General features: G+C 34.2%; 1 protein-coding gene across 1 annotated transcript; it reads left to right on the top strand.

Annotated features, from left to right (window-relative positions):
• The first annotated feature begins 881 nt into the window (after nucleotides 1-881).
• Nucleotides 882-12195, top strand: LOC127850113 (malonyl-CoA decarboxylase, mitochondrial-like). The gene is made up of 10 exons (XM_052382895.1): nucleotides 882-956; nucleotides 2965-3141; nucleotides 4012-4152; nucleotides 4375-4515; nucleotides 5851-6003; nucleotides 6502-6666; nucleotides 8158-8284; nucleotides 9525-9683; nucleotides 10784-11026; nucleotides 11979-12195. The coding sequence occupies exons 1-10, from the start codon at nucleotides 885-887 to the stop codon at nucleotides 12188-12190; spliced, it is 1590 nt and encodes a 529-aa protein (XP_052238855.1). The 5' UTR covers nucleotides 882-884; the 3' UTR covers nucleotides 12191-12195.
• Nucleotides 12196-15115: the final 2920 nt, after the last annotated feature.

Raw genomic sequence — 15115 nt, 5'->3', positions numbered from 1 at the left:
TGTAAACAGTGTTTTAATTTGCTATGAATAAAACGTTTGAATAAAATCATTTTCATAAATTCAATGTTGATAATATTAAGATATAATTATATTGATTACTGATGTATTACTGTCTTTTTGTAAACTTTTCTTATTAATTCAATGTATTGATATTATTATACACACTGCGTAACTTTCTATTTTTATAAGTTGTTGTTGTTGTTGTATATAAGTACATAAGTATCTAATAAACCATCAACACAAAAAAAGTTTTTCTTATATATTTCTCTTTCTATTCATCTGTACTTTTTACATTTAACATAGATGCTAAAAATGTAACAATAAAAATGATGGGAACGAGTCGTTATATATTATATACGCAAAAACATAGTTATGTTACTGTGGTAACGCATAATATTAATTGCAAGATTTGATAAAATTCCAGGAAATCTTGAACATATCATGCAGGATGCGATACAGTATTCCAGTTTCTGTTGAAAGTTCCTGAAAAAGGTGAAAGTTAAAGTAAAGCATCTTAACAAATTACATCAAACTTCTAATTTGCCAAATCTTAAGATATTTTTTCAATACCCCACCAGTTTTTACCGACTTAAAACACAATAAAATCGAAATTAAATAAAAATCCTACCATACAAGTAATGATGGGGCGAGTCGTTATCTATGTGGGGCGAGTCGTTATACATGTGGGGCGAGTCGTTATAAAAGTGGGGCGAGTCGTTATAAAATTCGGGGCGAGTCGTTATGGGGCGAGTCGTTAAGGGGGCGAGTCGTTAGTAAACCAATCAGACGCTTGAGTTTCAACATCAAAAAAAGTAACACGTTGTGTTAAATACAAAGGTTAAAAAGTAGGACATTATTATTTACACAGCTACATTACGTTCAATATGACTTCGAAAACCTTGAGTATCTTTAGAATACATATTTGCTATTCATTATGGAAGAACAGGCACACACAGGTAGACTATAATGTACCATATTTTCTTTGTATGTGGCATATCTCACTGTGTGACAATTCGTTTAATATCAAAGCAGGTAGCTTAAGAAACTTCAGCGTACAGTTTATAAAGTATTGCAAAGACCTATAGCATGTTCATCCGTTGTATCGACCCTCTTATTACTCATAACGGGTTTAGCGGGTTTAAAGTTAATAAATAATACATTGATTTTGATTGGAAACTTCTGTATTCTATAGAGTATTGACATAAAGTCGCGCCAGTCAAAAGCCATAAAACGCGACATTTAAAGTTATGGTAGCCAGAACTACAAAGCAGGGACCTATACAAGCATACATAGGACGATAGGTCCCTGCAGGTCAAAGGAATCTTTTACAAAAATGCTCTAATGATGCCTCTGTTCCTGTATATTCGGCCACTTAAGAGTAACATTGACTTTTTATACTGGATGCAAACATTTAAAGCACAGGTGAGACATTTAATTATATTGTGTATGTATTTTCAACACACTAAAGGCAAATTAATTTACATATATCTGTTACCGGTATTTCCACAGCCTGGTAACCCCGATTTCTACATATCTTTGCTATCAATTTGTTAAGTAATCATGTGTAAAGGAAAACACTAAAGTGTTGTAATATAGTTTAATATAAATCATTAAATAAATATTCTAATAGACTAAGAAATACCAGCATATTGTTTAGAGTGAATGTTTTCTAAATTATTGGCATTTAGTCTACACAAAACATATTTTTAAAATTTTGTATAAATTAAAATTTGATCTCACAAAATCTAAAATTCACATATTTTGAACCATAAAACATCTTCTATTTGATACAATTTTCTAAATAAACAAAAAAAAAACTCAAGTTATATTAGAAATATGGCATAACTTCCAAAATTATAAAGGGTTGATAAATCTTAAGAATGGAAAAAAGGAACCATAAAAATATAATTTAAGAATATATTATATTGAATGTATATATGGGAAATGTTGTCAGGTGTCAGGTATACAAAACTTTGTTAAAGGGATCTTTTCACGCTTTGGTAAATTGACAAAATTGAAAAAAGTTGTTTCAGATTCGCACATTTTCGTTTTAGTTATGATATTTGTGAGGAAACAGTAATACTGAACATTTACCATGGTCTAATATAGCCATTATATGCATCTTTTGACGATTTTTAAACCTAAAAATTATAAAGCGTTGCAACGCGAAACGATTGAATAATTTGGAGAGTTCTATTTTTGTCGTTAAATTTTGTGAAACTACGAAGATTGCTTATATAAGGTATAAAATACGTCAAGTATGTGTACTCGGCGGAATAGCTCAGTAGGCTTAAGCGTTTTTACTTCAGGACTCTGGCAGGACTCCAGGGGTCACTGGTTCGAAACCTGCTCCGGGCAATGTTCTTTTCCTTTTTTAAATTTTATTCTTGATTTTTTACTGGAGCTTTTACGATCCAATGTTTACATTTATCAATATAAAGCATTTAATGAATAAGTTAAAAAATGCCAAAATCTGTGAAAATGCCCCTTTAAAGGAATGATATGACAGTTTGAAGGTACTTTGAGTGCAGCTGTTAACAGTATTGATTGTATTACTTCGTCAATTACAAATTCTTGTCACCGATATATAACACAATTAAGATTCTAACTTAAACTGAACGAAATATCAATTCTATGTATATGAGTTACACTTATTATAAGCCTAACACCATCTTTATGTATAGAGCCTAGAGACTTCTTAAAGCATTGAAAATTTAGATAAGTTTTATTGGTAAAGTCGTACAAAGCTTAATTAAAAAGGTAGAAATAATTTGTTGGTTTATGACTTTAGTATATATTTTTCAAATTAATTAGTCTTATACATTATTTTAGCTTGTGACTTACGTGCTTAAAACTTAAAGATGCACATTCGCGAAATGGCGTCAAAAAACCTCATGTTTTCTCTTGCATTTTGTCAGTATGAAAGTAATGATTATCAGTGCTAGGGTGGATTTCTCAATTCAGATAACAAACCATGCATTCACATGGTTAAAGACCTGGCATACTCTGCCTCAAGTTCTGGCCTGTCAGAGGTTCTACTCGTCTGACAACGGGGCCGGCAACGCCGCGATGTTGGCCGATGAACTCCAGTTTCTACAGACTTTCTACACATCCGATGTTCACGGGGTATTATCCATTGAGGTCAGAAATATTTGTGTTGTACTTTAGATGTAAGTTCCATTGGTTGAAATGAAAGTTACGTTTTGTTAACGTGTCAAGTTTTAAGTGAAAGCTGTCATGTTAATTATATCGCCCTATTGGTGCAAAAAAGGTACCATGTGCCTTCTAATTTCAATGTCACCTGGTATCTTTTCGCACCAAGGGGGCTATATGTTATGATTTCATTGTACGAACCCAATGTCTTATAAAAATACGTCAGAATGTCAAGCACTTTATATCAATTGCAAACGTTTGTAATAGAACGAAGATTAGAAAAGGGACGTGCACCTTCTAAAATAAAATTGTAAAACATGTAATTTAAAAAAAGAAAATTTATTTGTTATGCCAATTTTAAAACTTTAATCCACACACTCCAGCTGTCGTTTACCACGATAGTATGTGGTAGGGTGACACTATTTCATGGGTAGCAAAAATACCTACCGTATATGTATATATTATCTAACCAACTATTTGCAGCCTGAAGAGGTCGTTTGAAGTGAATTGATCGACGCCTATCAATTATTCGCTGCCGCTAAGACAGTGCAAGTCAAATTAGTTTATCTGTCAAAAGTGTGACATTTTGTCAAGAATATTTTTTGACGAAGCTTTCTTATCATGATTGGCTTAAAATAATCACATGCGTCAACTTCAAATAAATTGGTTAATAATATTATACAAGTAAAAGTGTTGTGAGAAAAAAACTGTTAAACCAATAACCACACGTTTAGGATCTACCCCAGCTCCCTTAGTCGTTATGTTTATCACATCCATTGGTGTACTGTAAATACCAATCATCCCAAAATGCGAGACAATTTTTTGTTTTGTATTGCAAGAATTCTATCCTCACTGCAGAAGGGTTGTAGGCGGTTCTGTGACTTGTACCGATCCATGGACACGTCTAGCAGGCTTTCCCTGCTGTGTCACATCGGAGAGAGCTACGGAGTGGATCAGAGAGCCATCGTGGACGTGGCGCAGAAGGTTATAGACAGCCAGGTATACCAAACGTATTGATTATCTTATGTAGTCAGGAAATTATTTTTTATAATACAACGACAACACCAGATATTTTCATAAAAATGGACTGAGACTCTGGTGATTCGTTACTTCATTTACCATTTAAGATTTTATCATTTTGTCTAATATACTTTTGAAACGAACAATGTATACATGTATAAATTACTTAGATAATTGATAATATATTCCTGTTTATCGCAGGCCCGTGGCGAGGTTCTTATGTTGCGTACATTAGAGCGACTGAGGCGGGCCCTGACACCTCGCTACCAGCTTCTACTCGGAGACATCGGACGTCTAGAGGGCGGCGTAAAATTTCTTGCCGACATGCGCGCGGATATATTGGTATTATATTTAAGCAAAGCCATTTCATGTGTTAATATACCCGTTCAATTATCACAATAATATGCTGTACGTTTAACTGTTATGTCGCATACATATTTTTGGACAATTGTCAGCGTCAATGTTTTGATTGCTGAACGATTAATATAAAAGGAAACTAAATACAGGTCTTGCGTTCCTTGTCATTTAAGACTTGTATGAGTGTTTTCTACAATTAAGAGGCTGCAAATCGATATGAGAAATCTGTTAAATTGTTGTTGATTTTCGATTGTCGGATACAAGTTGGCTCGTATCCGATTGTATCAATTGCAATACACTTTTCCGTCTCCTTGAATTTAGTGTGTATTAACAACAACAAAAACCTGTACAGAACCTGCTCACAACGACTTGCGTGTAGAAAATCTTTACCACTAGGTCTATTTAAGAGTTTGTTTTGTAGCGCGAGCCGGCCGACTTCCTGAGGCCGCCACCGAGCGCTATGTGCGCGGCCCAACAATGCCGATGTGTCTTCCGAAACCCTCGAAAGGCCAATAACAAAATAACAATATAATAAAATAATTTTCCTCGGGCCACCTGCCTTTTGATTAGAAAATTAAAAAGTACATGTAATCATGTCGCCACGAATATTAACTGCGCAACAAACAGGGGACCGTTGCCTTCAATGAAGCTTTAGCTATTCGTCACCCAAGGCCCTAAGTGAAACGTCCACCACCTAGTACGACTTCCGTAGACACCAACCGTCTGAAGACCCTCTAAACTTGCAACAGGACTTCTGCAGCCCGGGCAGTACCGTTTGAAGGCAACGTAATTACCCAAATGCTCCAGTAAAATGTCCTTTAGAGTATGTACCCTTTCTTCAGATGTTGTCAAGCTCGCATCCACAGGAGAAGTGACCAACCTTCTTTCGCTTTTCACGAAGCTAACCGGTTGTCCTCCGAACTCAACGGAGAATTCATACTATTGATTCCTCCTACAAAATCACATAAACGAGCCGAATATTTATACACCATTTTACAAAATACATTCATAAAATATCAAATGTCTTTCAATGTTTTTCACAAAAATTCTTTTTTAATTTTCGAAAAAAGAAGAAAATGATTTTATTAAGTAGTTAGGATTAATATAATACCAGGTTTGTGTAAAATAAAGAACTGGTAAGTTCATTTCCTCGACACGAAGACCATAACAAATCGACAAGGCTTGCTAAATAAACTTATGTCTTTGTAATTCTTATCAAGAAGTACATTTGACCACGACGTCCGTCTAGAAGTTCTAAACCACACCTGACGAGAACCTGACGATCAATACGTCCATATTTGACCACAACGTTCATTCCAGAATATGTTAAGCACGACCTCCAGCGACCTTGACCGGGCGCACCTGGAGGCACTGCAGTCGTGCCTGAGGGAGCTCCTGTCGCTCTGGTTCACCATGGGTTTCCTACAGCTCGAGAGGGCCACGTGGCACTCGTCATGTGACATGCTGCAGAAGGTAGGGTGGTGTGTGGATTGAGAAAACGCTAATATTAATTACCTGGAGTTGATGAAAATCATTGCCACTAAAATGTAGGGCGGGCCTTAACCACTAAAATGTGTCGGGCCTTATGATTTTCTGAAAAACTCGTATTTCCGTTTATTAATGATTTATTTTACCAACAATTCGAGCTGCTTTGGTAACAATGTTACTTCAAAACGCTAAATGATGTCAAGATGTCAGCAGTGTTTTTCAATTGTTATACCCTGAACCATCTTGAAAACGAACTTAAGCATGCACTATAATGTAATTGCGAGTAGTGAGCATGATGTTGATTTGTTTTTTATTGATAAATATCTAATTAAAGAATCCGGATGCTGAATCGTTGTACATTGGAAGGCAGTAGATTTAATAGCACTTGTAAAGCTGCATTATTTTATACCGAATGTATTGAAGATCCGTCATGGAATCATATCAAGATTGAAACACTTAACAACGACCACTACTTAACTGCAGATATCCGAGTACGAGGTCGTACATCCGGTTCGCCACTGGGCGGACATGAAGCGCCGCGTGGGGCCGTACCGCCGCTGCTACGTGTTCACTCACAACAGCATGCCTCGGGAGCCCATAGTGGTGCTGCACTGTGCCCTCACCAAGGACATTGCATCGTCCATACACGTACGTATATCCGTTAGTAAGATCACCACATAGAGCATTCATTATGAATACATGAGGCTTTGCAAACCGCATCATTTTAAATCATTCGTTGTTAACATCATGAGTACCCGTGACTCAGAATAACGTATTAGTCTAAATCATTTATATAGGGGATTTGCTAAATCGCACCATAGTAAATCATGTTGAGCAGCATGCTGCGGGAGAGCAGTTAGTGCATAGTCCGCTTTAAAGTAAAGCATTCAATGCCATGCATGTTCATCTGCTTCCAACATTGGGCAAATACATATTTAATACTTCATGTGTATGTTTATCAGACGATGGCATGTTGGTATAAGTCATGGTCCTGCGGATCAACGCAGGAAGATCTTATTACTGAATAAATCTTGTTTATGCAGCTTGACCCCCGTACCGATGGACTTAGCATATACATTATGTATGGAATTATTTTAAGTTTCACATAATATATATCCTTTACATCACACTTAATATGTATTATTTTCAATAAATAAAGCTATTTTACTTGAAATTCTAGAATGAATCGTTTATTTTGACTTTGGGGAGTATTTGTTTATGCAGTTTCTTATTTCCGTTATATATGTCATGTACACATATTTATTCCGATAATCTTTTGCATGATGAGTCATTTTGAATCACACAGTCCATCAACGTCTGTGATATAAGACTCGAAATGTGTATGTGTGACCTTAAATGGTAAATTAACCTTTTGAACGTATATGTCTATCATGATCTTCCCTCTAACATCACTTGTTTAAACCAATCATATTGAAATTAATTTGTTTTAAATTTGCCCATGGAAGCAAAACTAAACTTTTTAGCACTCTAACTTGATGCCGAAAGCTACAATCTGTAAACACAAACACAATAAACTCAAAATCAGTTAATAATTTCTACATGTCCATCATTAAGAAGGCTTTTCAATTTGAAAGAAAATTATTGTTATGAGAAAAGTTAAGTGTGTTAGGATAAAAGTTTCATGCAAATGAGGTATGTTTTTTTATGGAATTTGATTACGTCATTGAAGTTTTTTTTGTAACTACTAATGTGTGTAGTTTAATGTAAACTTTCTATAACGTGGTGATATATTTTCATGACAACATAATAAAATTCAATATGGTTTAAATGGCGTAGCTTGAACTTATCATTGACAATATTCTTTCCATGAGATAAACAAGACTACATAGTTTGAATGGTTTGAACAATTAAAACTGTTTTGAACAATTGTATTAAAACGAAACTGCTAAATGACTATGGAAACACAAATAAGCACCCATTACACATGTTATCTATGTTTGAACTTTGCTTTATTTAGTTTAATGAACAATGAGTAACAATTTAACATTTCATAGACGTTTAATTTTTATTTACTTGTATTCAGCATTTTAACCGATTGTGCGTCTGATATATCCACAAGGTGCAAACAGTTGCTGATATTTGCTAGTTTAGGCTCAAAATGTGATGTTGTTTTTGAAGTCAATTCTTGACATGCGTGGGTATTCTGAGAAGACCGAAATGGATCTTACTCCGCCTATGGAAGAAGTAGAAAAGGCAGAACACATCACCACAGCCATGTTCTACTCGGTGACCTCCACACAGAAAGGTAAGTGTTCGTTTAGCGATTCGGTGTTTATGTACAACATGCGTGTTTTCTAACGCACTTTAAATGAAACAATACCAATGAAATTACGTGTGGTGGACACGTCTGTAGAAACTACAGTGATGTTCTATTTGGCGAGATTCATGTACACAGAACTGGTTACAGTGGTGTTCTTTAAAAGACAAAATTTAATTGTCCTACATCATTATATTTATTGGAAAAAACAATATTTAAATTATGTACACGACAAGACCAATATTGATTATGTTGAACATGTAAATTTGATAAGGAATAAATACTGCCAAAAGTTAAACGTTTTATATTTGAATTAAACAAATTAACGCACATCATTAAAAAATTAAGTCAAAGATGTTATCGACTTCAGATGCATGATAAACACATGCGTGTTTCTAGGTTTTAATAGTGAAATGTAAGGCGAGTAAACTAGTGTGCTCGAATATGTTGGTTTTTATACATGTTTTTTCCATAGGTAGTGAGCGTGTGGCTATGATATTAATTAGTGAAAACACCATTTTGAATGATAAATCGATCAAAATGATGTTTTCACTAATTAATATCATAGCCACACGCTAACCACCTGTGTTTTTTTCACCGTACCGCATCCAACGAATTACATCTAAGTTTATTATGCTGCATGACTTGTATACATTTATCAAAGAGAATTTATATATGTACTCTAATGCATTGTTTATATCGTATTTTCGAGTCAGCGTCACCCTCCGTTGTTAAATAAAATTGATAAGGGCCTTCACACAAGTCGAAATATATGTTTTTGATAACCATGTGTACGTGTTTCGGAGTTATTTGAAGCGTATTTGAAACGTTTCATTTGGTGTATTGCTAATACATTATTGCGTTTGTTAAAGATTATTTCAACAGAGGCGACCATTCATGACACTCATCATTTCATTTTGTCTAAGAAATGCTTTCTTATATGAAATATAATCTTTAGATATATTGCTTAAATGGCCTAAAGCATTGTTAACGTATTTCAGACACAAACACAAACTTGTTAACCGTTGAGTAAAGTCATTTATGATTGTGTTTTTCGAAAATACACCATAACATCGTCAATCAAAGAAGCGTCATTATGTTCATGTTCATATAAACTGTAAAAATTCTGTACAATTATGCACACGCGATTGTATTGCAAACAAAGTCATCTCATCAGTTATTGTTTACAATATACACAAATTATGTAGTTGCATAGCTGCTGTTCTAGGTCTTCAAAGCGTGGACTTAGGGAATTATTTGATCAAGCGGGCTGCTGTGGAGCTCCAGAAGGAGTGGCCCCAGATAACCCAGTTCTCCAGCATCTCGCCCATCCCGGGCTTCCGGGACTGGTTGACGGGGGAGATCAACAGGCAGTGTGGAGCACTCAGTAGGATGCTGTTGTTATTATTGGAATGGAAACCGTACAGCCTCATTATTAAGCCCGCCTCCCGCCCCCTCAAAAAAGATGTATATTGTTTTGCTGGATGTCGGTCGGTTTGTCTGTCTGTCGGTAGACCAGTTCGTTTCTGATCAATAACTCGTCAACAAATAGACCGATTGGCTTGATACTTCCCATATGCATTTGACTTGGAGAGTAGATGACCCCTATTGAAAATACGGTCACAAGTCAAAGGTCAAGGTCACTGTCACAATAAGTGTGATAATCATTTCCGATCAATACTCGTCAACGAATTTATCAGTTGGCTTGATACTTCACATGTGCATCCGCCTTGGAGAGTAGATGATCCCTATTGAAAATGCGATCACTAGGTCAAAGGTCAAGGTCACTGTCACAATAAGTGTGAAAATCATTTCCGATCAATAACTCGTCAACGAATATACCGATTGGCTTGATACTTCACATGTGCATTTGTCTTGGACAGTAGATGACCTCTAATTAAATTGGGGTCACAAGGTCATGGTCAAGGTCATTGTCACAATTAGTGTGAAAATCGTTTCTGATCAATAACTCGTCAACGCATTGACCGATTTGCTTTATACTTCGCATGTGCATTAGCATTTGACAGTAGATGATCCCTGTTAAAATTGGGGTCAAGATAACTGTCACATTAAGTGTAAGATTGGTTTCCGTACAACATGTCGTCAAAGGATTGAGTGCTGAGTTTCAAGGCCCTGTTTTGAGAGAGGCATCTGTCTCCGACTGCGAAGCTCTTGTTTATAAAGAGAACGTTATGTTATAATGTCCTTCTCACAGACTATGATTTTTCTCGCACTATATGTGCTAAATCACTATTTGAAACCTTATAGCCTCTCGATCCATAAAGTGATTATTATATCATACTCGCATCCATGATTTTAATGGCATTGCATGTCGTGATTCTCGTAATTTAACATAGTCTACATGCACATGTCTCTCTCGGTATGTGTAAGTATTACGTTAGAATTTGTTGGAAATATTATGCACCATATAAATTCTACATTTAATTGAAGAGCATATAAAACACAATAATATTTTTCCAATTGCAGAAGATTGCAGTTTAAAAGAAGAGCAGTATCTTATCACTCAAAACGAAATCAGCTCTTTATGTACCACCGATAGTATCAAGCCAGAAGCCTTAATTGCACTTGAACGCCTCAAAGATCACGTGATTAATGTCACATGGACACGTGACCAAGACATCGTTACGGTGGTGAAACCAATACTGATGAGGTTGTGTGTCCGATACTTGTACAGGGAGAAACGCAGAGGTTATGCATTGAATACAGTGGGTAAGTATACTAAACCCGTTTGATTCATATACATGTAGTGGAAATACATGTGATCTTTTGTAAGGAATAATATAAAATATTTTGTTTGCAATTATCAATCTTGTTTCATGATGACGTTTTGCTTAGTTCCAGTGTATTCGTTTGTATACATTTTCGAATACACCATGTTTTATCGAAACTTTGACATACCTGGTACAAACAAAAATAAACCACACGTTTTTTTTCGTATCCTGCAGTAAATTATTTTAATTTTATTTTATAAAGGTCGCCGTGGTGTTATGATTATGGTGTCCGCCTAGCGACCGGGAGGTCACGGGTTCGATCCCCACTTTCGGAGCGTTCTTATTAAGATCCCCCCAAAATACATCAAGTACTGGTTCTAGGCCCAGGAAACGGTCTCGAGAGCGTTTCAATAAGAATTGGGCTTTCGATGCAATCGAGCTTAAATAAATAGGTTTAAACTAATTAAATTATTTTAAAACCCGCTCTATGCAATATGTGGGTCGTTTTGATTGATATTACAGATCTGCAGTTTAGAGTATGGGTACGTTTTTATAACTTCAGGCTATTCAATATGTAGTTTCGTTTCTATATGAACATTGTGAAAACCCAAAGGTGTTTTTTTGTTGTTTTTATAGGAACATGGTGGAGTTTTTATTATGTGAACCCAAAGGTGGGTTTTATAGTTACAGGCAATAAGTATTTTTTGCCGAGTACATCTTTACACTTAAAAACCAGTCAAGTCAATATGAAAAATTAAAACAATACATTTATTATCACATGTTAGCTACTGAACTGATAATTGATGTATCTGTGAATGGACATAGGTAGTGAATTTATGAGGAACGTTTAAATACCGTACTGTAAAAGTTTGTCAAACTGCACAGTGAGGACAAACTTATATCATAAGAGGTGGGTTTATTTTATATTTTACATTTCTTGTTGTTTTCAGCAAACTTCCATTTACAAAACGGGGCGGTTCTATGGCGTCTAAACTGGGCTGCGGATAATAGTCCTCGAGGCTTGAGTAGCTCATGTGGACTTATGGTTAACTATAGGTACTTTCTGGAGGACACTGTAACTTATAGCCAGGAATACATCGAGCATAAACAAATCAGAGCATCTCAGCAAATAAAAGAGTTGTGTGAAGGTTTACATTGCTGAAAAGCGTTGACAAGATATATTTACTGAAAATATAACGATTAATTAATGATCTGTGTGTTTTATAACGCACCCTATCGTTTTTAATAGCTTGAAAACCATTTTAGATATTTGAATAAAGTTTCTATTTATATGTTAGAAAGTAAAATAATAAAAATGTGTTTAAATGATGACAAGAATGTTTGTGACAGGCATTTGTTTTAATTTCAATATACTCTAAAATGGTCTGAAATAAAACTGTCTTAACTGGATGGAATAATGTTCTTTCTTTTTGTTGAGAAAAGGATGAGTTTGATCGTATAGTCAGGTAGAAATTCCAAGTAAATAAATAGTAGAACGACATAAAATGTTGATTGGCTGATGAACAACTTTAAGATGAAAATTATTTCGATCCTTATCTTACATTTACTTCGGACTTTTCTAGTTGATTGAGAAGTTCAACACCGATTATTCTAGTCTCGCCTTTTTATAAGTCATTTAATATCATGTTAGAATAGTATTTATACACTTTAAATATGACTAATTTCCTAATTGTGATATTTCAAAACACGCAATAGTCAGGGCAACCGACACGTCATGACATCGTAATTGGGCCAATTTATTTTTGGAATTCCATAATGTCCATAAATAAATCAGCCTAACAAGATCATCTATTTGTATAAAATCTATTCGCATATATATCCAATCATCCAATCTCTCGTATGCTTCAACACATGTAGTTAAATTTTATTTAAAATTCAATGTTTATACTTTGTTCGAGCTATTATCTGCGGTACTTTTCAATCGAAGTTTGAAAGGTGACCGGTTATTGGTAGAGTCATTCGTGGGACCCCAAATAAGCTAATCTCAAAGAAGGGTTAATTCAGGTTATTGTGTATTGTTTCCACATTATTTTATTTGTATAATTATGTTTTTAATTTTAAACACTTGTAACGATATTTCAGATTGCTTGCATGGATTCTTGTATGAACAACTTTACAGATATGATCTAAATATCCGATAGAAAGTATACAAAACATGACGTGGTATCTAAAAACAAAAACATTATTGAAACTTCCAAGAGCACTATATATTAATTTGATCCGACGTGTGATACCGAAACTATATCGTGAATTGGTAATGTGAAAGGAATTTAATTGAATGAACAAGGAAGATAAATGTTACATTAAATATAAAATAGTTTGTGTGATTACCCGACATTAATAACCTCGTCAACTGTGCCGTGTAAGCTTTGTTTCGAGTAAACATGTTTGTTGTTAAACATGCTCAAGTTTCTTCTGACACGTTTAAGTGTGCCAAATAAAAAAAAAACATCCTCAGATAAACTATTACGATCTAAATTGGGGATTAACCATTTCCGGTATGTTTGATAAATGTTTAAATAATAGGGCAATATTGCAGAAATTAAATCATCTATATTCTATTAAAATTTTAACCTGTGCAATAGTGGTATATTTGATTACATACAAAGAAAAACATATTTCAATTTGTTATAGTTATCGACCTCGATGTAAATGAGAATGAGTTAATACAAATAAACTGACCGAGTTAATGTTTAAATAGTTAGTCGGTGATATATAATTAAACGTACATGGTTGTGTAGGCGTTACACTATTCGCAAAGTTTAAGTATATCGTTTTGTTTTCACCATGTACTTTTCATGATATATTTCCGACCATAACGTAGATGTTTTTTTCTTTAAGGTTGATAACCTTGAAATTCATCTTTCTCCCAAATCGCATAAAATAAAGATTTGTTCATTTCTAAATGTATGTATTATTATATCTTAAAACAGTATAAACATTATAGCATGGAATAAAAATAACAATAAATATGAAATTGCCAATTTTTGTTTAATCACATCAAGATTACCGTGTGTGTGTTTGCAAGTTGCATAGATCACTTTTAAACACAGCTGTAGTCAGTCTTAAAGGCGGACTTAACATGCAATAGAAATATGAACGCAACTCAAATAAAACAGAAATTGTCCAATGAAATGTGTATTCCTATATATTATTGTGTTTATTCACATGGTTAAGTTTGGGGGAAAACGGATGGAATGATTCACGTTTGATTTTTGCGATTTTTGCGATATTTGTTATTGATGTTTATTATCTTTAACAACAACAAATCACAACTGTAATTTATTATGAAAAGTTCATGGTTGTGAATGTGATTGACTTTCCTAGTACACTGCGAATATTTAAATATTTTATCATTTAAATATTATTTCACGCCTTAAGGTACGGGACTTTTCAGTCCATGTTACGTTATCATTTTGTTGAGAGTAAACAAACGAACAGTTTAAAGGGAATGTTTTCATAACAGATTTTAGAGAACAATTTAAAAGAGCTATGCATTATGTGTTTTACGGCATTATAAGAATAGAAAAAACAAATACGTTTACAGCTATGTTATTTATTTAATAAAACGTTTTTATAAATTATCAAATTTTTATGACAATATACACTTTCTCTTTCGGTATAAACATGTACTGAATTCCAAGAATGCAAACACCGGTATAAACATGTCCTGAATTCCAAGAATGCAAACACATTTCAATGACTCACGCAATGCGTTGTGGATAACGTGTTATTTGTTCAATCCGTGTGGCGATTACAAAAGCTTAAACTTGGGTAACGTTAACAAGTCAGTCAATTCCTTAGAGTATTGCTTTAAACATAACATTCACGTTTTAATGCATAAATACTACACTATAATATGTTTACATAAATCTTTGAATGATTTAGTTTGCTTACCTTTATTTTTCAGTATATTAAAAAACAAGTACTTAAAATTAAACATAACATTTCTTTTAAAATGTATGATTTTTATATAATATTTTATGCACACATAATTTTTATTGTCATTTTACACTATCTAAATTATTAATTTTATGTTACGATAATACTTGTTTTAAACCCTGAA

Source organism: Dreissena polymorpha, chromosome 11 (assembly GCF_020536995.1).
Source record: "Dreissena polymorpha isolate Duluth1 chromosome 11, UMN_Dpol_1.0, whole genome shotgun sequence".
NCBI classification, from domain to species: Eukaryota; Metazoa; Mollusca; class Bivalvia; order Myida; family Dreissenidae; genus Dreissena; species Dreissena polymorpha.
Note: the sequence above shows the minus strand (reverse complement) of the source record. Positions and strands in the feature narration are given on the sequence as shown.